The sequence below is a fragment of the Molossus molossus genome, unplaced genomic scaffold, assembly GCF_014108415.1.
Source record: "Molossus molossus isolate mMolMol1 unplaced genomic scaffold, mMolMol1.p scaffold_m16_p_8, whole genome shotgun sequence".
Lineage (NCBI taxonomy): Eukaryota > Metazoa > Chordata > Mammalia > Chiroptera > Molossidae > Molossus > Molossus molossus.
In genome coordinates this window covers 52,805,041-52,831,254 of record NW_023425402.1, presented here as the reverse complement: position 1 = coordinate 52,831,254, position 26,214 = coordinate 52,805,041, and the positions used below count along the sequence as shown (strand labels likewise).

The 26,214-nt window shown below is 33.3% G+C and overlaps 1 protein-coding gene across 5 annotated transcripts in view; it reads left to right on the top strand.

Annotated features, from left to right (window-relative positions):
* Window positions 1-26,214, top strand: part of GRIK2 (glutamate ionotropic receptor kainate type subunit 2) — a 590,297-nt gene that overhangs the window by 545,218 nt on the left and 18,865 nt on the right. For 4 of the 5 annotated variants that reach the window (XM_036248241.1, XM_036248245.1, XM_036248242.1 and 1 more), the window contains one exon: window positions 17,745-17,970. In XM_036248241.1, the coding sequence (XP_036104134.1) occupies window positions 17,745-17,970 (226 nt within the window). The remainder of the gene's footprint in view (window positions 1-17,744; window positions 17,971-26,214) is intronic. The other variant, XM_036248244.1, reaches the window with a different exon arrangement.

Below are 26,214 nucleotides of genomic sequence, written 5' to 3'. Positions count from 1 at the left end.
AGGCGATGACTTCCAGATTAATTACTACCTAAACATTTTATTGAGAAAAGATCATAAATCTTTGATATTTTAAATTCTTTTATTCAATTAATGATTGTCCTCTTGCCCACACCTATACCCTGTGTCCTTGGCTTTGCTCCTCTGAATTTTCCTATGTAACTGTTGAGTGTCTTCTCTGTATGGATTACATGGCCACATTCAAGAACACTGTATATTATTTTAGGTAGGAACTTGTATCTCTGTGTGTCACATGCCTAGATAGAAAGGTGTACACAGTCTCCTAAGGGAACATTACTAAAACTCATTATTTTATTTAGAAGATTTTGGAAATTATGAAATGTAAGAGCAAGCATTTGTGGGCATATTTGCTTACTTCACTTGAGTGCAATAAATACAGCTTTATGAGAAGTTAAGCTCTATTTTTTAAAATGACAATGTTGCTAGGAAAGAGTTGAACAAAAACTTAATTTTTAATTAATTATTAATAATAATGAAACATTATTTTAATAATAATGAAACTTGTATTCTAAAAGTAACTAATAATACTTAAAAATATTCCATGAAACATTCCAATGTCATTTTTCTTTCCTTTGAAATAAATGTTCAAACATTTGGGGTTTCTTTCCCATGAAATGATTTTAAGAAATAATTTTCAGTTTGCTATATGCCTAACTTTAAAAATGTATATATTGTTGAGAGTGTTATACATGTTCCCCATTATTCTCTCTTTCCCCCCCTTATCCCAGTTCCTGCCCCACCCCAGGCCTTCCCTTCCCTATTGTCTTTGAATGCCTCAACATTTTTTTTTTAATTTTTTTTTCTTGATTTTAGAGAGAGAGGAAAGGAGAAGGAGAGAGAGATAAAAACATCAATGAGAGAGAACTGGCCACCTCCTGCATGCCCCCACTGAGGATTTGGCCTACAACCTGGGCATGTGCCCTGACCAGGAATCGAACCAGCAACCTCTTGATGCATGGGTCAATGCTCAACCACTGAGCCACACCGGCCAGGCTGCCTTGACTTTTTAAAACAAACTTTGTCATGGCTTCACTGAAATAGATATTTTATTAGTAGCATTGCTTAGGCAAATTAGTTAGTTATATTAACAGTACTGTTATATTTGTCAAGTTAAAAAGATGTTATCAGCGAAAATTTAGGGCTGACGCCAGTCAAACTACCATCCAAAAACTTGTCTTTACCATCTGGTTTGATACCTTCTTGACATCCCTTTTAGATGGAAGATGTAACATGAAACTCTCCATCAGCAAAGGCAGCGTTCCTCAACTTCTGCAAATTCATCAGAATCAACAAGGTTCTGGTGAAGTAGCTGTGACAGGTACCTCAGCAAAGGCTGGACTGGTGCTAGCTGGGAAGCAAACAGCCTCTTCCACAGCAGCTGCCCTTCTGGGCAAACACTAACATTCTTATTCAGAGCCCGGATTTCATCTCGGGATTCAAACACCTCTGTGCCTCCCTGGAAACGGATGCCATTACTTCTCATGGAAGAATTTATTTTCACCTTTCCTAACTGTGTGATGGGCACCAATTCTCTGTGTCAATCGATACAGGGGATGTGCATCAATCAATCTCTTCAAGCCGTCCCCTCTCAGCCAGTTTGGGAATACTGGGTACATGCCACGCACTCTCACCTAAACCGATGCATAGCTCTCTCAAATTATCCTCAAAATGTTCATTCTTCATCTCTTCCATTCTCTTTTTATATCTCCTTTTGGATCAATCATTGAATTGCTTCTAGAGCTACTATAAAATGTCTTCATGGTTGTGTTTGTTTTTCACTCTTTATTGTGTTTTATATCGGGTTTTTCTTGGTGATTCAACTGAAACGTCAAATTTAACTTCATGTTGCCAACATAGATATTGAACAGATTACGGGCAGATTTAGTTTTTATGTAAACGTTCTTCTGTAAAATAAATGGAAATACAATAAAGGAAAAACCTCTATGCTCTGGCCGGTTTGGCTCAGCGGTTGGAGCGTTGGCCTGTGGACCAGAGTCCCGGGTTCAGTTCCTGCTAGGGGCATGTACCAAAAAGACACAAAAACACAAAAAACCTCTAAGTTTAAAAGACTATGTGTACAAATACTATAGAATATATAGCAAATGAATTTCATCCCACAAAGGAAACACCTCAGGAGACCTCCTTGTGATTGCTAAAAAATATTCATATTCAAATATCACATGATCTCACTTATTTGTGGAATATAATGAACAAAATAAGCTGATGAACATACAGACCCAGAGACATGAAAGTAGGAAACAGACTGACAAACCTCACAGGAAGAAGGTGGGGGTGGGAGGGGCTTGTTAGAAAGAAATAAACCAAAGAATTATATGCAAATATCCATAACCAATGGACACAGACAACAATACTGTAAGGGGGGAGGGGGAAGGATGGATGAAGGGTGTCAATGGAGGGAAAAGGAGAAACATCTGTAACAAAAATTAATTAATTAATTAATAAAAAAAATTCCAAGAGCCACGTGGAGAGATTAAACCTCTGGATAGATTCTAAATGTGTATATATATATTCATAAAGGCTTTTATTTTGGAATTGATTTTAGAACACACTTACATATACATATAACAACCAGCTCTTTACTTTATAACTATTCCTGCCTTTAAAACAATAATGACAAAAATAGTGTGTGGTTTAAATATACATTTTTTACTCCAAATACTTGATTTTCAAAAACAAAATTTACCCTAATAGGATATAAAAGTGTTGACAATTAGAGTATTTAAAAGGATATAGTAGAGCTCTGGTTGGTGTGGCTCAGTGGACAGAGCATTGGCCTGCGGACCAACAGGTCTTGGGTTCAATTCCCAGTCAAGGGCACATACCTGGGTTGTAGGTTCAATCCTCCTGGGGCCATGTGGAAGACAACCAATTGATGTGTCTCTCTCACACTGATGTTTCTTCATCCCTTCCACTCTATCTAAAAAATCAATAGAAAAATATCCTTGGGTGAGGATTAACAAAAAAAAAAAAATGTTTTTAATGTAAGAGAACAACAACAAAAAATGGATATAGTATATAGTCAATAATATTGTGATAAGTTTTCACGGTAACAGATGATTACTAGAATTAGTGGGGTGATCATATTGTAAAGTATAAAAATATCGAATCACTAGACTATACATACTATATTCCTGAAACTACTATAACTAATATAATAATATTTTATACCAACTATTATTAATTTTTAAAAAGATATAGTGTAACATCTGAAGGCAATTCTAAAAAGCAAGTTTTAAATGCAAGCAAATTTTAAATAAAGTGACTTTTCTGAAAGTACAACAGTCATTTGGATGTGTTTGTTCGACAATGTCCATATAAAAAGAAGTTATTACTTTATTTTCTCTTTATACAGAGCTACCTGCTTTCTGGACATGGTTACAAACAGTTATAAAAAGTAAAAATTTTAAAAATACATTCTAATGAAAAGACTAATACTTTTTATAATGGGCAGGATGGGAAATCCAGCTGTAAAGATAATAGCTAAAGAGTAAAAGTTAAAATTATATTGCATTGCAGTCATATATATATATATATATATATATATATATATATATATAATTTGTTATTATTACCTTCCCAGCTACTAATTTTCAAAGTAAAGTACTTTGTTTTCCTAGGGTACATAAATGCAAAAGTGAGTACCAAATTGTCATTACATATAAATTCTGAGTGTAAACCAGTCCTTCATTTTTACTTTTTCTGATAGTAATTAAATGAGTAAGATGGTACTCTCAGCAAGTTAAATAATTATGTTAATATATATAAAAATTTATGTTTACTGAACTTTCATTTCTCTTTAAACAATTTTATATTATTTATAATTCAATTTTCACTAATGTCATTTATTAACTTCTACTTAAGTAATTGCTCATTTATATTTTAATACAATTTTAATACTCATTAATGACGTGGAGGTGATGCCCTAGAATTTCACTGTTTTGTCTTTTTAGAGATTTATTGGAATTTTTATTTACATTCCTATATTAGGTTTAATATTTTTATTTTGCTCTGTATTTTCAGTTGCTGTTTATTTTTTAAACTAAATTCATCCATATCTAATTTCATGCATTTTTAGTTACAGCTGAGTTCCCATGCTTATGTATTGAGAAAGTTGAATTACAGTTATAATTTTTTAAAGTGCCCTTGAAACGTCAACTCAATCTAAAATCAATTTCCAGCTTTGAAAAGTTACTTCTGTGAGTGTGTCAGTTTGTGTTTTAAATACTAGGATATACCTTTATTCATTTGTTTCAACCACAATATGGCCAGGCTGATGCCAACACATTTAAAGATAAAAGCTATGGATATAAATATAGCAGGAAATTTTCTTGGTTTTATACATATAGGTAGATCTAGATATTTATCCAAGAAATCTGCATTGTTGTTTTTTCGTTTGTTTGTTTGTTAGTATTATCAAGGATTATCTCTTCTCTAGTTTGTAAAATTTATTTTATTTTCCTTTCAAAAGAGTCTATTTACTATAATTTGACAAATCACTTACGTACGCTTAACTAGCTAACATTCCAAAATAAACCCCATAAAGCATAATAAATGGCTTCATACATTTTGTTCAATGAATTAGAGGGAAAATGGGTTTTTCAGTTTAGTAATTATTCCTTATTATAAAATTTGATAAAATTGGCTGGTTAAATAGAAAAATACACACATATGCACACACATATTTTTCTGTAACTACACTTTGGAAGCCTGCTTTATTTGTTTTCTTATTTTTAAAATAGACTACTATATATTTGGTAATCTGCTCTGCAAATGAGAGCATCCCATCTAAAAGATAAGCTGAAAGTTCTATGGATCATATAGAAAGTTATTTGTAATTAAAGTTGAAGGTTGGACCTATTTAGAAAACAACATAAGTCTCTCCTTGAAAAAGCTTCATTGACTCAGTTTACTCTTCTTCAGTGACTGTGGAGAAAGAAGGTCTGCCATGGGCAATCCTATTATGGAGCTTAATGAACAAAAAGTAAATTTAAGCTTTTGCAAGCAGATCTAAAATGGAATCAGATCTTTATAGCTAAAGATACGGGACTCTAACTCAGAGATGGGGAGTTATTTTAAAAAAAGTATTTATGTACCAAATTGAATACCTGAATGAAAGAAGAAATTTAATTGCCAATATGTTTGAGATAGTACATAAAAGGTGACTCAAAAGTCTATACTAAGTTGTAATGATTATTCAATACTAGAAGTGATGAGCACTAATTAGACGCATAGCCCTCTCTGCCCTGAGTACAGACAGAAGCTTCTAGTAGAATTTTGTGTCCAAACAAGGGATGAAGTCATGTGGAAATTAATTTCAGTTAAAAAGACAAATGTTAAGGCTAGAATGCATGCAGGTTGTTTCTTCCACGGCCTTTGATGGAGGACAATATAAAGTAATAAAATCGTATCACTGTATTCCCACCTTGCCTTACCTATTCTTGTTAGCACTGCCTGGAAGAAACCCCATGCTGCCAAATGGAGAACACTTACTTGTGTTTCATGTATGTTGGCCTGAGATTGAATTCATATTAGGCTCTAGCTCCTTCAGATATTTTTTTCTGCACTCCCTCATGGGTGTAAGCCTGCTCAGGGGATGCAGTGAACAGGTTGTCAGTGTGTCACACACACACTTACATACTCCAACTGTTCTTACCACTCTCATAAGATTACATTTAGCTTTATTGAGGAATCACTTAACACATCCTTGAAATTATCATTTTGGAATTAACTGCAAGGAAGGAATGGTTCTTAAAAACTTTTCAAATCAATCATACTATACCTAGCATTCTGTTTTTCTTTCTTTTGGTATTTCTATTAGATTTTTGTGTTCCTTGGGTTTCATTATATATATTATTCTTCTGCATGAGTATGTCGGGTATTTCCTCTTAAATTTATTATTGTTTAATCAGCCAGAATCTATTGTCTTATATCTACTTTGCTTCATCTTATAGTGCTTACTTTAGAAAGTATATTTTGGCTTATCTCTAAATCACTGTCTTAAATAACACCAAGAACTAATTACAGAAGAGCAATTTCAGCAAAATTGTGTATACTGTTATAAGTCACAGCAACTTGCTTTAGCATATAAATTAAAAATCTGCCTTAAACATTGTGTTAGACATTTAATTACCCTAAAATCTCACTTTTCTCATCTTTGGGATGGGCCTTACAAAACCTATCCACCAGGGATGTGAGTGTTTAAATAACATCATGTTCTTATAGTCCTTAGCACAGCATTTTGCACATAATAAGCTCTCAGTCAAGCATAGTTTTTAAAAAGCAGCTAAGAATGTGTTATTTATATTATCAGTAGTGATATTGACCCATATTCCTTTAATAAATTACAATGTTAATAGTAATTAGCCTATTATTTGAACTTATCTGTCTGAAAATCAGATTTAATACATTTTCAAGATTGATCTGAATAGTTCCTCCAGCTATTCTGTAAATTTATGTATAGTTAATACCTCTCAGAATTAATAAAAAGTTATTATTGAATTTTTCCTTGGAATAAATCTTCAGTGGTATGTTTTTGATAATAATCTGGTGTTTCACAGCTGATTGCCTTTTTATCATTGTATTAATGCACTCCTTTTATTTGTTGAAATATTTATAGCACCCCTTTCCACCAGCATCTGTACTGGGTCAGATGCTGTCATGACCCAGAGTCAGAGGAAGTGGACAGTTGGAGTTAGTTAGGGTTGAGGTTAGGTTAGGTGATTAAAAAAAGAGAGAGAAAGTTTAATGAGTTTAGGATATTAGCAACAATAATTTTGAAATGATGGGTTGATAGATCATGGATGCACACCAGAACAGTGTAATATAAAGTAGAAGGAGCTAATGAATTGGAAGGTATAAAAGATATACTTAACACTATGACTCAATAAGTCATGACGACAATAGATATCAACCCAACTAGTCATTAAAGAGAATGTGTAACTTAAAACTGCCAACGTTGAGTATATGTACTATGAGAACATAGAATTAGTCTAGAAAGGCACAGGGAACATGCCAACTGAATCTGTCCTGTCAAGAACAGTTCATCATAAGTTCCATTAATGTTTTTTAGTTATATCATTGCTCATGCAATTGGGTTAAATGGCTAACTTGCTATGAAGGGAAGGATATGAATGTATATTCTGTTAGAAAGAAGTTTGTTAAAAGGAATAAGGAGGTAATAGGTAGACAACTAGCTTTGCCTACTACAGTTTTATAATTTGTGTTATTAATACTTTTTCATCTTAGGAGTAACAGGGAGCCATATAAGTCAGTTTATAAAGTGAAGGTTGAAATGACTCAGTTTGAGATTTAGAAAGACCATTCTGGGGAAAAGAACGTTAACTAGAGTAAAGGAAGTTAAGATCTACAAGACTTACATGTGCTGAAATGTTGTCAGTTAAAGAGAGTTATAAGGGAGAGAAGGTGTGGTGGAATCCAAAGCATAAAATTAAGGTTTCTCTGTGGGAGGAAGGGTACCAGACAGAAAGAGAAGAGGAGATATTGCAATATAAGAAGATTTTTCTATAAGAAAGCTTTGGATTGTCTTTGAATTTGTTCTTGTACATGGTTTCATTTTTTTTCTATGAAGCAAAGGCAAAGCTACCTGTCTACCATGAGTGAGTCCACAGGAGGTTTTTAGTTTCAGAAAAGGAGAGAAAGTTGAAATAGGCATGGTAGATAATAAGCTGAAAAAAACATACTTTCTAAACAGAATTGTGCATGTACTTGAGCTTCATACTTTGTAGTATGACCATTTCTAATAATGCCGTGCTGTCGTGACCTAGAGTCAGAGGAAGTGGATAGTTGGGTTTAGTTAGGGTTGAGGTTAGGTTAGGTGGTTAAAAAAAGAGAGAGAAAGTTTAATGAGTTTAGGATATTAGCAACAATAATTTTGAAATGATGGATTGATGGATCATGGATGCACACCAGAACAGTGTAATATAAAGTAGAAGGAGCTAATTAATTGGAATGTAGGTCATTAATGTGCATGAAGCAACAATGAGGTTGGAAAATGTAACCAGTAAAGAAACTGAATAGCTAACTTAGAATAAGATAGATTATAATCACAGAGTAGGATATTTTAGTAATTGATTTTAAAAGTAGAGCAAATTCACGTGTTGATAAAGACAACATTATGTGACTATGGGTTTGAGTGACTAAGGTAAGAAAGTATTGGAAATGATTGAGAAGTCGCACAGAATTTCCAGGGAAGGAGAACCAGCGGTGTACTGGAGCTGGTGTGTGGTAACTTGTAGAAGTTAATGTTCAGAAATATTATAGTTTGGTGGATATTATGTTCATAGCTTAAAAATGGCAATGGTGGGAATATTTACACCATACAACCAGGAAACACTGCAAATATGAGCCTTTCCCCTTTTTCTAGAGAGCCGATTGTTAAACATATACTAGGTCATCGCTAAGGAGAAACAAACATCTGTGTACTGTAATATTCTGGGAATGATGGCCATATCCAGAAAGTTAATAAAATATTGTAGTAAGAGGCCTCAGTTAGGAAGATTGCTTGGCATGCATCTTAGAAGATCAGGTTTTTACCTTGGCTTGTTTTTAGAAGGGAGTATGACAGTGACAATCTAGAAGTGGGGAAGGAACAAAGAGGATACTAGTCCTGCTTCCTATCCATGGGATATGTGGCATGTGAAATATATTCTGGTATTTTTATGAATACATTACAGCTATAATTTAACATTGAAGTAGAGCTTAAAAGTATTTATGCAGTGCAGTAATGTGGCTTGTGTTATGCTTTACTTTAAAACTAGGCCAATGGGCCCGGCTGGTGTGGCTCAGTGGTTGAGCATCAACCCATTCACCAAGAGGTTGCTGGTTTGATTCCCAGTCAGGGCACATGCCCAGGTCATGGGCCCAATCCCCAGTGAGGGGCATGTGGGAGATGATCATCTATGTTTCTCTCTCTCTAAAATTAATAAAGAAAAAAATTAAAACTAAGCCAGTGGTATTCTTTTCCTCATTAAATTAAGCCATGAATATAATATGAAAGAAGCAAATGTGCCTATTTTCTCTTTTAAATATGTGTAGTTATATAGACCATCTCTGATGAAAGGCATCTTAGCATTTATATGGCATTACCCTTTTATTCTTCAGATGAGCAAATTGAGTGCTAGCAAGATGAAATTACTCATCAAATATCACCTAGCATGGAACACCAGAACTGGACTAATATCCCTCTTTTAAATCTCAGCACAATATAATGCATTTCTTCATTCGTGTATTTATTTTTTACTTACTAATAAATATCTGCTGGGACTTACTGTATTCTAGGCACTGCTTTAGGTAGAGGGGCTATAAGGATGAACAAAACAAGACCAACATCTCTGATTTCATGGAGTTTATCTTATAGTGGATGGAGATAGAAACTGAAAAGATATGAAAGCAAAAATGGGAAAGATATAATATTCTACATAGTTATTAAATGCTATGAATAGACATAAAGCAGGGGGCATCTCCATGGTAAGTGAGAAACTGGAATTATAAAGAGGGTAAAGAGCAGAAGTTCTCTTGAGAATATAATCAGATGACAGTGTAACAAGGAAGTACCATCCTCGTGCGGGAAGTATATACCAACTGGAGAAAACAGCCAGTTCAAGCCCCTGGGCTGGTGTGTGGCTCTTCTAATTAAAATGCACCTGAGATGAATGATTCGTGTAATCATTGATATGATTACTTTATATATAGTAAAAGTATTGTGATCCAGCCAGAAGATGGAGATGTTGTTAGAGCTGTTCATCTCTTCCCCCTCAGGTCCCCAAAACCCAACTGGGGTCATTTATTTACTGTTTAAAAACAAAACATGCATCCTGAGGTTTTCATCATCTCCCAGTAAGGTTTCAGAAACCCTAGAACAGGTTCTAGCACAGTGAGAATAATAATTTATTAAGAGTTTTAATGTGGATAATTGTTGGCCACCTGTACTCATAATGCAGAATTTTATTGGCAGACAGGAATGAGAGACTGGCAACGCCTGGGCTGATTTGAATCTTTAAGGAATGAGAAATACTTCCTCTGACTTTCTGTCATGGCACTTCTCATCAGCTTAGGTTACACCTCAGCTGCCATTTGTCGTGGCACTTTCCACACCGTTTTATAATTCTTAGTGTACTTGTCATGCACTAGGAGACTTTAAGCTTTGTTAGGACAGGGGCATGAGTTGTTTTTGGTTAGTCTCTGCCTGCCCAGTGCCAGACATGGTCTCTATACCAAGAGTGGATGCTCAATAAATATGGGAATGAAATAACAAGTGAGGAAATGAGTAAGCAAGTAAATCATTCAACAGAATGAGCTGAGATTTAAAATAAGACTTTCATGCCCCGGAGGCTCCCCATATGGAAAGGTCTCATATGATAAGCCACGTTGGTTAATGATGCTCTCTCAGCAAGGACTCAGGATACTTTTGCTAATTTTTCTCACTAGGGTTATTAGGTCAGGTTATGGTGTTGGGGGGAGAAGTAGCATGTTTTCATATTCTTAAAAGTTATAAATTATGCAAAAAATAAAGGCATAGGTATAGAAAAGCAGTGACATATGCTACCATCCTAGCATAGAGATATTGTTTCTCTAATGATTGATTACATAAACTTGCAATATGAATAAAACCTGCTTGTTAAAGTCAATTTATATGGATTTTCTCATTTATTCCTCATAACATTTCTGTTCAATTGGTAGGGAAACATTTTCTTAGATAAGGATAAGAAACTGTGGCTTATTCAAGGCTCTCCAATGACCAAATGAGGTCAAGTTTTCTCATTTTATTTAAATTTGGTAAAATGACAGTAAAATATATTGCTGATTACTGTTATTTGTAACAAAAGAAAACATCTGACTAGGAAAGTTCAAGACATCTTATTTGAAGAATTAAATGCAGTGACTGGAAGACTGTCAGTGATTTTGTGTAGTGCAGAATGAACTATCTCATGCCGGTTCAACTCCCTAAAAAGGACAACTGCCTTTAACTGCACCAAATTGGTTTAAACTTGCTGCCCATCACACTATGCTCAGTCATAATTCTCTTACTCCTCTCTTAACTCTCAGTAACACCCAGAGGAGTGGTTTCCTCTATTTCATTGTCCTTCCTTCAAATACCCTGTTTTAGGAGATTGCAGATGCTTGGAGATAAAACTGCCAGGATTATTCCAAGGACTGACAGGTTTGCTAACAAGCAAATGTTTCCAGATCACTGCACTAGCCTTGGCTCCACCTTTGATATGAACCACATATGGCTTCAGTCCTGTTTTCCTGAATTAACTCTAATTTCCTAATGACCAAGGTCAGATGAGTCCAGACAGGGCTCAGCTGTTCTTACCTAGCACATATGTTCTAGTATTGTTGGTAATTTATTTACTGTGATAAAAAATTATAATGCAAATCTCAGCCAAATTCTCCTTTACTGAGAGAGATCTTGGTATAGGTTGTTTTTCAGACCACATATTAGGAACTATTACATGTGACTTTTTCATAACAAAATAAGAAAGATTGTCATGATATTTTAACAAAATATTGAAGTTAATCTTAGAAACAAAATTGGTCATGTGGAATTTATTGAAAAAGAATAATTTGAGTAAGGGCCAAATATAACCAAATTTACCTTGTTACTCATGAAAAATAGTAAAAAATTGCTGCCTTACTTTTTATATATATATTCACCATATTTATTTTTACACCAAACTTCAACTAGTTCTGCCAGACATTATGGTTTAGGAGCTAAAACATTTTTTCATGAATATGTTTAGATAAAAAGAAATAAGTTTTCAATATAAAGTACTTTTTAGCTTACTTCCAGATGCTCTGGGTGTTGTACCACCTGAATAACTTTGTTAAAGAATCTGAAGTGCAGTCTACACTTCTAATATGTATAATGGACCATAGTACAAAATAATACTGTGTTTTTTCTGCACTATTGATGCTGTGTGATTATGATATTTCAAGTAAGATATATGTTGATTTCCTGTCTCATTCATGGAAATAAAGGTTTCTCTAAAACATACTTGAAATGTTAACTTAAAATTTTTACTTCCAGAGATTAGACAAATATGCTCTTTTCTTATTATATTTTAGGATTTCTGACAGGTTTATAAAAACAGGTCCAATGAGCACAAGATGATTCCTAAATTTTAATTTGTAATTGACAGCAAGCAAAATGAACAGAGGTGAAGAATATATTTGTGTACTCAAGCAATTTGAGCCAAAGGTATATTTTAAAAAGAAGACGGCATTCTGTTTATAAAATATGTTGTTCCAGATAGGAGAAAAGAAGATCTATCCAAGAAGAATACTAGTAACCCTTACTTTATTAGCTTCTATAACTTTTCAAAGAGGATACAAACAAAATTTCAAAACACCATTCTTACTGTAATATCTTACAAGTTCCAAAAAATCTCTCCCTAAAATGCTCAGGAAATAAATGTAGCCTATATCCATTACTTAGTTGAAATCAGCAAGAGCCAAATAATTTCAGGTGCATATTTTATTTAGAGTCCAATGAGAAACTAAAACTAGTATATCCTCGTCCGGCCGGTGTGGTTTGAGTATACTCAAATTTTAAATCATTAGCTATGTTTTAAGTATTTAGGTATTTACACTAAATGTTCTTTTTAAAACAAAATTATTTGGCATCTGTGAATTTTAAAAAGCATTATATTTCTTATTCTTTGTAAGTTTTTTTCTTTAGGAGAATCTTTTTTCTTATTCTTTTGTTGATGTTTCATAGTCCAGGAAAACCGCTATTATAAAAAGACATTGCTTTATGAACTGGTTTCATTTGTTTTGTGCTGATGTAGCAAAAATCAAATCAGCTTACAAGCCTCAGCATTTTGATACAATAAACACTGCTAAACATTGCCATCCTAAATCCATTCGATGTAACATAGAAAAAAAATTTTTCTTTAATCTGAGGCAAAAGAAAGAAAAAGATAAAGGAAAAAGAAAAAAGGAAAGAAATTGATTCTAGTATTCACTGTGACAGGATTGAGTTGCATGAGGAAATAAGATGATTTTATTTCCTTTTCCTTTGTAGTGCTTTGATTTTCATATGCATTTCAAGCAATAGCTCTGAGATGTCATTTAATTTATTTGCTTTACTTTACCTATCTAAATTCCTATGTACAATATAACTGTCAGGATAATATTTAGAAATGCTTTATATTTTTGCCAAAGAAGTTATTTTGCTATATAATTAAAATTATTCTATGAAGTCATGATGTCATAAATCCTATCATCATTTTTCTCTTTACAAATCTACATTCACTGGTAATTTTTTTTCTTATCAAGTAGCCTTAGTTTTCTTGTCTGTGAAATTAAGGAGTAAAACAAGATGCTCTTTGTATTTTACCCTACTAATTTAACATTGCTTTTACTTGACTACCATCTGAGTACCTTCTCTGTTATGCTCTAATTTGTCAATATCTCAAATCTTTCTTTATATTATTATTATTATTATAATATTTTACATTTAGCTTATTACATGACTTTGATTTTCCATATTTTTATTAAATAATACATTTCTTATGGAAAGTCTTTCCTAATCAATTTGGCCAAGAGGTGACCCAAATTCTGAGTCATTCCTGAGCACTATGTCGGGCCTCACTTCTCTGCAACACTGGGATCAGAAGGAATTGGACTATGCACATGTTATAGTTTGGCATCTCAGTCGCCACCCATGGTTTTATCCCTCCCCTTAACAATGATCAGTGGCTATGTCATTGAGTGGAACTAGCCATAGTGACATAGTGGTTCTTTCAACATGTCCTGTCTTCACTGACAGATTTGACTTCATAATGCAACTTGAAATGTCCTTTTCTCTAAGTTTACATACAGTTTTCATACCCAACATATTCATATTTGATTATTTGTATTTTTATTTACCTCCTTCCTGACATTCAATAAATTTTGATTCCCAGTCTTTAACTTGTGCAATTCCATTAATTAATTTTAACCTTTGAGATCCCATAGTTTTGAAAACATTCAGTGATTTTATAATTCATTAAAAATGGATCTAACTGAAGTTTCTTATTATTTCCTTACACAATAGAGTATAATTCCACATGTGTTTAATATAAATATTTTTAATTCAGAGGTCAAGTCAATTGTGGTATTTTAAATCCTCTTTTATTCTGCTTGAGACTCACCTTAATAGAAACTTTACATTATTGATCGTTCTTTATTTCCCTGGCATGTTAAATCTCTTTTTTTTTATTTCCTAAAACTCTCCCCCATTGTCATTTAAACATAAATCTCTTTAATCCTTGAAAATCTTACTTAAACCAAAATATGCTATGTACTGCCCTGTATCTCCTCTTCTTCAGTGACCTACTTTCTGATTTTTTTTTTTTCTTTTTTGGCATTAACTGGTTTCATTTTACTTTCCTCTTCAATAATCTATTTCAATGCTATTTCTAAGTGTTTCACTCCACTAAATTAGCTTTTGCTAAAATAACCAAGGAACTCTCTGTTGCCAAATCCAAAGACATTATTCATTTCTTTTTGTATACATCAAAAAAAAAAAGTTTTTTTAATTACTACAGGTGACGACTTCCTTACTGAATATTCTCTTGCCTTAATTTATGCAGCCCCACAATTTCCAGATTTTATTCCTTAATCTAAATTTGTTCACTCTTTTATGTCTCATTTGCAGGCTCAATTTACTCTGCCAGCCACTAAAATTCAAAATTGTACAAAGCTTGACCCTAGGACTCCCCTTCTTCTATGATTATTTTCTCCTCCATCCACTACTTTGTCTTCTACATCTAGGAGAACTCCAAAATCTCTATTTTTTTGTCTTAAAATTCCCACTGAACTCCAATATACATCTCTAACTTCACATGACAGGTCCATAGATATTCCCTGGGTGCCTATAACATAATAGATATTATCTTTCCTGTCCAATATTTAATCTTCTTTGTGTTTTTTTTCTCTTTCTTTCCATGACTGTCAAATTTAATCAGAAAGCAAGGAGTTAACCTATATTTATTTTTTACTCTCTGTATTTCAATAATGATCAAGTATTATCCTACACACACATACACACACACACACACACACACACACACACACACCTTGAATACTCAGATTTATTTCTATCTCCAGCAACAGTTTTCTAGTACATGTACTGTTTCCTACTTAGACTTGTTGCTATGTACTCCTAATTATCTTCTTCCTACAGCAACTTTTGCCATTGCTGATCCATTCTCCACATAGCAGCCTTAGTGGTCTCACACACGAATGTGATTGCATCCCTAAATTTGCTTCAGACTTGCTTTGGCCTCTTACTGCTACTATGATGAAAGCAAATATCCATGATGTCCTTGCATGTTCACTATTTGCAACACCTGGGATCTGGTCAATATCTAGAATTGTTTCTAGCATGTGTCAGGATATTATATCAGAGTAATTCAAGAAACATTATTTAAATAAAAGAGTGTCTTGGTCCTGTCAAAGCAAAAATTTCACTGGACAAATTTAAATGGGTATGGAGAATATTGATTGGTAATGTTCTTATAGCTAAAGCAAAGCAGAAAATGTAGGCAATTTATGGCCAGTACAGGTAAAAATAACTTTTTGTTCACTTTCTTATTCTCTGCTTGGATTTGGCCACCCATGTTCTGATACTGCACTATCACTCTCTATTAAACATGTTACATTTTAAATTTCCCATTGATGAGTGTGCATTCTTTTTGTTGTTAATCCTTACCCGGGGATATTTTTCCATTGATTTTTAGATAGCATGGAAAGGAGGGAGGGAGGGAGGGAGGGAGAGAGAGGGGGAGAGAGAGAGAGAGAGAGAGAGAGAGAGAGAGAGAAAGAGAGAGAGAGCGCACAACATTGATGTGAGAGAGACACATCAATTGGTTGCCTCACGCACAACCCAAACCAGGGCTGGAGATAGAACCTGCAACCTGGGCACAAGCCCTTGACCGGGAAATGAACCCATGACCCCTCAGTTGGTGGTCTGATACTTAACCACTGAGCCAAACCGATCAGAGCATAGTGTGAATTTTTTTATCACAAAACTTTTTTAATGTTATCCTTTATCCATTTTATATTTATCTATCAGTCACAGATTCACTGAACCAAAAACTGTCCATTTTTTTTACATAAAATAATTTCAATCTTCACGTAAACTCTAATTTGATTTTATTTATATTTAGTCCCCACTTAATCCAAAAAATTAGGATAAATATTTTTACCTTTGAAATGGAGTAAACTTGTTCTAACTATTCTTATTATGTTACTGATTTTCATAACCGAACAAGCCTATGAAAATCTCACTATTGGTCTGAATTATTCCAATAAAAATTTCATCATAAACTTACACATCCATTTTTGTTTTTCTTATTTACTACCAACACTTGATTATTATACTTGAAAACCATTGACCAGTCACAATAGCAGCCCAAATTTGTAATCCTGATGATCTTATTTAAGGTGTTTTAGCTGTTCTCTTTTCGACTTTGAGCCATTGGCTTTTTAGCATGTTTATTTTTATCGGCGATCAAAGGTTTGCATTTCTCCCCTCTCTTAACTCTAATGCTGTACGTGTTCTTATATAGCAGCCATGTGTCTTTAGTTCTTGTCCTCAGTAAATTTAGGGTTTCTCTTCCCATTTTATCATTCAAAGAGTGCAAGAATTTTTCTAAATATTGTTGTGCACCTGCCTTTTAGTAGAAGTTGTGGTAATATCACATTTATAATCTGGCTCCTGCAGGACTAAAAGCATGCTTAAGCTGTAAAAAGATTGCATATATTTTTGTTTGAAAATAGTTTGGCTGTTTTAGCATTTTATAACAGTGCAACCAGTATGATGAATACCCTTCTTGTGTTTATAGCTTCAGTATTATTTTGCATTTGTATAAGAATTAAACTATAGTAAGGGTTTCAGAGATGAGCTTTCCATAAGCAGATACTAACCTTTTTTTTTCATGTTTATGTTGTACCAGTTCCTTCTGAATAAAACCCATTTATTTCCTTTAATAATGAAATCCTAGGAAAGACCCACTGAGAATTTTCCATTGCATATAAAAACTATTCAATTTTATTGATCCAGAAATCTTTGGTTAGTTTGTGTACCTAAATGATAGATTTTTCTGCTGTCCAGAGGCAGGCTGTGTCTCCATGGAAGTGTAGCCATTCTTATCTGTAACATCCTTATTTGTAGTGCATTACTCTCATCTCTTTAACCTGTATCTTTGTGTATCTTAGAAGTTAATCTGACATCTGTCTTATAGTCAACCAACTTGGGAAAAATAGCCACTTGAAGTTTTACAGTGTCAATCAGTGCCCAGTATCTGTTTCTATCAAATTAATGTTACCGCAATGTTGGAAGTTAAAATAATACACATGAGGTACTCATGTGAGATATAAACACAAAGGACCTTCCTTATTAATCTTGTTTATTTTCATCTTTATTACCTTATATGATTTACTACTTGTGCATTTTTGTAGATTGGGACACTTTCCATATCTTTGTTAAATAAGTATGCACTATACCTGACAATATATGAGAAATTGCTATGAGAAACTTCTTATACAGATTTTTATTTTCTGTGTAGATATTGCTATTGTTAATAATACAATTAAAGGTAGTGTGCACAAATTAAATATAGTAAATTCCATCTTAATATTGTAGGATCACATGGACACTAAGGATTGTCTTTCTTATGTGTTTTTTTTTTCCCCAGAAATCAAAAATCTCTACGTATGACAAGATGTGGGCCTTCATGAGTAGCAGGAGGCAGTCAGTGCTCGTCAAAAGTAATGAAGAAGGAATCCAGCGAGTCCTCACCTCTGATTATGCTTTCCTAATGGAGTCAACAACCATTGAATTTGTTACCCAGCGGAACTGCAACCTGACACAGATTGGTGGCCTTATAGACTCCAAAGGTTATGGCGTTGGCACCCCCATGGGTATGTTTTATGTCAGCCACTTGTTCTTTGTTCATTAATCTTAGTAGCTGTGAGAAGGGGATAAAAGAGTGCCTCCATATGCCATTACGATTTTTTTTTTTTTTAACAAATGCATCTTGCTGCATTCTGTTACTGTAGAAAGTCAGGGAAGTCATTTAGACATCTGCTTGTAAATGGATACGTAACAAAAGAAAATGTGATTCCTAGCAAAACGGTCAGTAGATTATTTTACTGAATCAACATTCCCCTAAAGGTCCTTTACAATCTGACATTTTACAAATGTTTGATGAATAAAATAAAGCTCTGGCAATTTTTTTTTCAGATTTGTTGCTTATGTGTATGGTATTTGACTTAGAAAGTTAATTAAAAGAACTAGCCACAAATGGTTTAGTTGAATATTTATTTATATGTTTTATTTAAGAGAAGATACATATAGCATACTATTCCTATAGCATAGCTAGAATATTTGATACCCAGAATTAATTATTTTAATGTCCCCTTTCTTACATATGACAAAATTATTTTCAATAATGTTTAGGAAAGTAAAGATAATAAATTACCAGAAAAGATAAAAAAAAGAAAAAGAAAATGTTGATTTATTGAACAATTTATACACACACACACACACACACACATGCACACACACAGGGTGGGGCAAAAGTAGGTTTACAGTTGTAAGGACACGACCCAACAAGTAATTCAGGGTAGTGAGATTTGAATAAGATTTGGGGAGGATGTATAAGGACTTTGTAGTATTGCACAAATAATGTTCATCACATAATAGCACTCATAATTTCCAAACTTTTAAAATAAATACTTTATACATATTTAATATAAAACCTTAAACTTGAGAGGTTTTTGATTTGTATGTTTGTTTTTAGGAATGTCTCTGTTATACTGTCTTTCTTTGAGGAAGTGCTTGGTAAAGACAAATCAAAATAGTATATTATAAAAATCTCAAAATCCCACTGGCATATTACAGATGTGAAAACTATTTTAAAAAATAAACCCATTGATATATTTCAGATTTGAAAACTATTTTTAAAAGAAAAGATAATAATTGAATTAGTTGTAAGGGAGCTCTCTGTTACTTTACTGGAACCATACATAGAGCAATCTTTGATCTCTCCCTACCCTTGGCCCTATTTAGTAAATATATTGACTTATTAAGAAAATATAAAACAATTTAAAATATTAATAGATATATAATATATATGTTTAATGTAACTCTTTATATTGAGAAAAATACTTGGGACAGCACTTGGAATTTCTATTTCTTCTATTAAACATAACTATAATGAGAGAACAATACAAATTAAAGTATAATCCTTAGGATGTAGATTTTTTTTAATCTATTCAATTTGGCTAATAGAGCAATTCTTCCCCTTCTAAAAGAAGCTGAGTTATTTCGAAAAATATTTATTGAGCCCGGCCAGTGTGGCTCAGTGGTTGAGTGTCGATCCATGCACTAAGAGGTCGCCTGTTGGATTCCCAGTCAGGGCTTATGCCCAGGCTGTGGGCCAAATCCCCAGTGGGGGCATGCAGGAAGCAGCCAATCGATGTTCTCTCTCATTGATGTTCCTATCTCTCCCTCTCCCTTCCTCTCTCTCTAAAAGCAATAAAGAACAAAAAAAAAAGAAAAATATTTATTGATATTACCAAGGTCACTTTCATGATAAACTTTTAAAAATCAAGTTGGGTTATATATCTGAGTAAAATCATTTTTCTGTAGTATGTAGATTAGTGTAGTATAATAGTGTAATATATTAGTGTTGTTATTAAAATAATTTTTAATTAAGCAGTAACACATGATAAATTTCTAACTTTTATAAAGATCTTGTAGTTTCAATGTAAACTGATCAATACATAATAATAAAAATGCATCACTGCCAAATAATATTGAATTTAAATTTTTTAAATGTTTGTTTTGTTTTTAAACTAATTATGAATGAGATAAAATTTAACACTATAATTGAAGTTTAAAGGAATACATACTCAAATCACTCCCCTCTATGTATTGCAATATACTTTCTCTTGTTCAAATAACTTTTTTCTCTTTGACCTGAAAATACTAAGTTCTTAATGTTAGTGAATTATATTTTATTTATTCATAATATGGCATAAAATTAAATTTATTTTAAACTCAGTACATTATGACTGAATCTTAACTTTCATAAAGCTTCATCAAAGAAGTGTAACCTAGAAATAGAAATTTCACACTTCACCCCTTCAGATACATTACCTCTGTGAAAAATATTTCAGGCAATAATTTATAATTTATTATGTCATACTTCTGATAGAAATATTGCTTCATGAGTTATTTCTGTTTTTGTAGTCACTAATAAACACAATGACATGTACTCCAGTACTTGAGCAAGATTCTGACTTACCAAAACTTTCAACTAGCATCATAGTCTGCATATCTCAACTAGTTAATTAGCACTTACCTTTTATATCATCATTATTCAGTATACTGAAGGTTATTTGTAACGTGTTATATTTTCTTAGTTTTAAAATTTTATTATCATAAGCCCAAACTAAACAAAATAAAATAATGAATTTAGATGTGAAAAAAAAATTGTTATTGGGGGATCTTGCTCTTTTTCCTTCAAGAGTTAATGAGATAGATATATTCAAAGAAGAACAAAAGGGCTTAATCTTTGAAAATTTAGATTAGTTCCAGAAATTCCCCAAGATTTTGTGTTTATATCTGCAGGAGTCATAATCTGTAATGACAATTTCAGCTATACCATTAGTATTGTAAATGTGATCAAAGAGAGGAACTCCCTTTGCTTACAGTATTGTTCAGATTTTCAGATATTGTCATAGAGGCATATGTGGTTAATTAAGAATAGGAGGTTAAAGTAGAAAATATTATGTCTGTTGGAGTGGGAAATCAGAAATATTTCAAAAATTATACGTATTTTTTCTCCTAAAAGTTTTTGCATCTTCTTAGGATGCTAAGCCTCCTCTTGCGATTCATCTAGAAGCCGACCACCACTCTTCATCACTCTGAGTGCGATGATTACTGACCAATGTGTTGTGAAATTACTGAATGATTCAGATATAAGCTATTTAATTAGGAAAACTCTCTAGACACAAAAATACCTTTGTGGAGCAATCAACAATGATGTGAAAGTAAACGGTAAATAAGCATGAACTGCTTTAATTAAGCTTGGAGTGACATTAAATCTCTTTCATAATTTTCCCGACTGCAGCAACGTTATTTTAATGTGGTATTTACTTTATGGTAGGAATTTCGAAGTTGTAGGTGTTCTTACTCTGAATAAGTTAATTCAGAAGAATAACTTCATTCAGAAGAATGAAGAAAAGCCTAGGCCTGGTGGTCCGTGGTCCGAGCGTTGTCTCCTACACGGAATAGGTGCGGGTTAGGTTGCGGGTCCATCTCAGTCCGGGGCACGTGCTGGAGGCACTGATGGATGTTTCAATCTCTCTCCCCCTCCCAACCCCCCTCTCTCCCCCTTAAGTCAATAAAAACATATCCTCACGTGAAGATTTAAAAATAATTAAGACAACAGCAACAACAATCCTAGACGGGGTAAAGCCGAACACGAAAATCACAGCGGTTTTCATTAAGGGATATTTAAAATGTGTGAGCAGTTGCAATCTCGTCTCTTAATTCGCCGCAGGTGATAATCTCTTTATGCGAACAAGGAGCATTTCTCCTTTAATAGCATTCGCGGCCACAGTGCCTCCCTTCTGACTAGGAAAGCACTGATCGCCCACACTAAAAGCCTTTTTGGCTTCTGTCTTTCAAATGTTGAGTGCACAGTGCACTTTGAGGGCTGGGCAAACTCAGCAGTCCGTGAGCCGTAAGAAAGCAGCAGTCTGGAAAAAATCCATTAGGGCCAGTGTGTGTTATTTTGCTTTGCTGTGCTCACTTTGGTAGAAATATTGTGAAGTGACTGAAGGGTCTCATTAAAACGATGTCGACTTTAACAATAAACTAGTACAGGCTTCCTTCATTTGCTAGTTCCTCACAACTACAATAATGCACGCGGATGATGTGTCAGCTGAGAAAGGGATCGAGCGAATTGTGTTCACGTTTCTGTATATTGTCAATTGTGCTAGTTTTCTATGATCTCATTTGTTCCCATTTTACTTGTGGGGTTAAATCAATAGTACATTTCAGTCAGTGAGTAATTATTTTGGTGAACAAAATCCCAATGAAATAAATCACATCAGTCATAGAACTACTGAAATATATGTTCTACACGAAGAATGTAAAGTGCCAGTGTAAACATGAATGTAAATTGAATATATTTATAATGCCTTAATACTAAGGTTAAATGTAAAGACAATTGCTCATGCACAAAATGGTTATATACACCTTACTTCTATCATATTTACTATTTAATTATAAATATCAGGATACATTCTTATTTCATAATTAGGTTTGCAGGTAACCTTTATAAACTGTTTTATAACATATTTTATATTAAACAATACATAATAGCAGTAGTCCTATTAATGAACCTCAAATAACTTTCATCCCATCAAAATGCCCTTGCAGATAATCAACCTAAAGTAAAGAATGCCAAATAGGTTGTAGGACTGACTCTTTATGGTGGAAATATACCACCTTGACATGGAAACAATGTGAAATGTCTTTCTTCACTTTTATTTTCTAATGTTAAATGCATGAAATCTCACTGATTACTTCTCGTTATTTGATGAAGTAGAACATGTAGATATGGTTCTAGGTGAGACATGTTATTTGTTTAAAGCATATGGCCAGTGTTTATAAAAACAGAAGTCAGTATGAGAAACATGTTTTTCCCATTTTGCTCACCATCCATTTCTAGAATTCCCAATTCATCATATAATAAGTACTGTAATATCCATCATTATAGATGCATAAAATTGCCAGCCTTCAGTTCTTCAACTTCACTGAAATGAATACATTTATCTTCATTAGTTGGACATAATGCACAAAAATTGATTCAAATTATTCATTTTTCTGCAGGTCAAACCTTCCATTAAAATGCATTCTATTTTTTCATTGCACAAGTAGCCCGATTTTAATGTTGGTAAAGTTATTTTGAAGGCTAAATCGAGATCTAATAATTTTCAGAGCCTGAATTAAACAATAAAAAAGTCAAATTACACCTGTAGAAGCTGTGCATACCTGGCATAGTTGTTAGAGTTCAGGTTTCATGTCACTGAAAACAGATGCGCCTGAGTAAGCTATGCCTGCCCCACAGACATCATCAACTGACTGTGTGCTAGAATCTAGGAAGTTTCCAGGGGGAATTTGATGAAAATTGTTAGCATCAGTGTGAGCAGCCTTCATTTATATTGTAAATGCTGACCAAATGGTAGACAAACAATGCATAAATGGATAATTCCATGAAAACAGACTTAGTTCAGAGATATTTTATATGCAAACATTGGATCATTGAATTTTCATCTTACGTTAAGTAGTCCAAGGTCATAAGCTCAAATTCTATTATAGATTAGTTAGTCAGACTGACTAGGTCAAATTGTCATTCTTTAGTTAGCAGGACAAAGTAAGATCAATGAATAACAGTCGTTAGGGGAAAAAAATGAGTCAAAGCTTAGAGGTAAATTGTGTGAGTACTAAAATACAAAGATGAATGCCTTGCATCTTCCAGCACTCAGGTGAAAGGCGTTTTCTCAGTATGTTGTATAGACTCTGTGGCCTTTGAAGTCAGATGACTTGTGTATTAATACTAGTTCTATCTCACTGTCCCAGGTATCCTGGGTAAAATTACTAAGCCTCCTGTAGACCCAGAGTCTTCATCTGCAAATGGGTAGAATTGTGACTAGATAATTGGATTTTGCTAATAATTAAACATATTATATTTATAGTATTTGGATCAGAACATATTCATCACAATTAATTACAAAGACTGTTCTGAAGAAATGTTTTATAATAATTGAAAGGATGTATTTGTGGCTTCAAGTTATTTGCATCTTTTTTATTTCTATTTCTATATATTCAAAAATACTGAATATATTATAGATAAGGTGGACTGTTAATATGACCCATTCCCAACCCAATTAGAAGTATTTTCCTGTGGAATCGAACTAGGGTTTACCATCAGCCAATAGACATACTGTAGTTAAGTAACCATAACTTAGGAGGCAGTAAGTGATTAAATACTTTATAAATATAAGACCATTCTTATTGTAAGGCATTATCTAAATAAGTAAAGTGACATGTTCCTTCTCTAAAAATGTCCTGAGTGTTTTCTAAATGGAGTCTAAGATACATTCTGAGAAGGTTATGTCTGAAGACATATATACTTCCTTTGTATTTGACAATCTGTAAGAAATTTTACCACTCTTCAACCTGCTTAGCATTGTAAATTAATGAATATAAAATATAGATATACATCATCCTGTTTCTTTAAAGACAAATGTGAAAAAACAAATGTAACATAAAATAGGGAAAATACAACATAAACAAGTGATCTGTTATATAATGCAGGGACTCAGGTTGGGAGAGTTCATTGAGGACCAAAGCAGTCAGGCCAAATTAAAGAATAAACTTGAGTTCTACCTTAAAGAAGGAGTACTTGACTCTCTTTAAAAAGTCATTTTCTCTCATTTTGCGGGGTTCTTTATGATTAACTACGATGGTGATTTTGTTTAAAATTATCCAATTTTGAAAATTCATGTATTAAAGTTTAATGTTGGATTTGGAATGAAAACATAGAAAAGTATTCTTGACATTTTCATGCTCACCACTATTGAAATGATTATTTTGCAGATGGAAAATTGTAAAAAAAGGCAGGGTTTCTAGGATAAAACTACTTATATTTTCATACTTAGAGTCAGAGTTTCATGATTTAATATCTAGAGAAGAAATGTGACTACAAATCTACTTCACTTTTAACTAATACATATGAAGTACATCAAAACCAGTGAACATGGGTTTAGTTTTTCATTATATGCTTATATAACACTTGCCCTTTCTATTATTTTCTTCATGTAAGTTAGGGGATATTCAGAATAAATAAAAGACAGACAACTGGATAAACACATTCTCTATTAATTGAGTATTTTTATTGATATATTTTACCTGCCTCATATAAGCATCTCCTTTTGTGATCTTAGATACTTAAATATTCTCCTGAGAATTCTGCAAATAGTCCTTTAATTAGAGTAGAGTGAGTTTACATTACTTTTCCTTGAGGTCTTAAATACATTGCATTTTGAAGTTTACAACAGAGGAAAAAACACAATCTCTATTTAATAAGTGGCTCAATTTAAGCCACTTATTGATTTTGAATATAGGTACTTAACTTTACGTTTTACTCTCTCTACACTGTCCTTGGTGATATGTGATATTATATACTCCCTAAATCTATATAGTATCTACTTTCTGGGTGTTTTTTTTAACTTCTCTTATTTCCACATTAATGGTGGCATTTATATTTTACTTTATTTCACTATGACTCTAATAGTTTATACTTAGTTCTATGCCCTGTATCTATGAGAAATGAACAAAGTATGTTAGGGATGCACTCACTATTATTTTTCTTTCCTGTATATAACTTTCTAAAACAGGAATTCATATAGAAAAAAATAGAGGAGAAGTAGGCAAAAGGCAGCCAAGGAGAAAGAATTGTTGCCTCTACCCTTATTATTAAAGTAATACAAGCTTTTTTGTGGACCTACTCAGCATATTAAGATAATGTCTTCTGTTACATGGTTTCTATAGTATTGTGTTCTTTATTATAATGACTCTTGTATTTGCAAAAGACTATTCAGGGTATTTTTTGTTGCAGTGAAAACTCTAGAAAGTCAGAGCTTGTGTTACATCGTGCACCAATATATGCCCAGGATCTAGCATCTGGGCTAAGTAATATTTGTACATGTAATAATTAGTAGTAAAAAAAATAGGATTCGGACATGGTACTTGTCCTCAGGACCCTCATATCATCATCTAGTAGGGAAAGAGATATAGAGAACATTAGAATATGATTTACCAAATTCTGTACTAGGGTACTGACAATGTGCTATGGAACCAATGAAGAGGAATCTTGTATGTCTCTGTGGCGGTCAAGGAGAAGTGTGCAAAGTAGTGAAGGATGAGCAGAATTCTATCTAGAAGAGAGGGAGTTCAACCAGAAAATTGGAGGAAGTACAAAAGCAGAGCTGTTTGGGTTATGGAAAATACATCTTATATGTATTGCTGGCAGGTTAGGTGTAATGAGGGGTAAAGTATAAAATCAGAGAAGATGCCTGTATAGG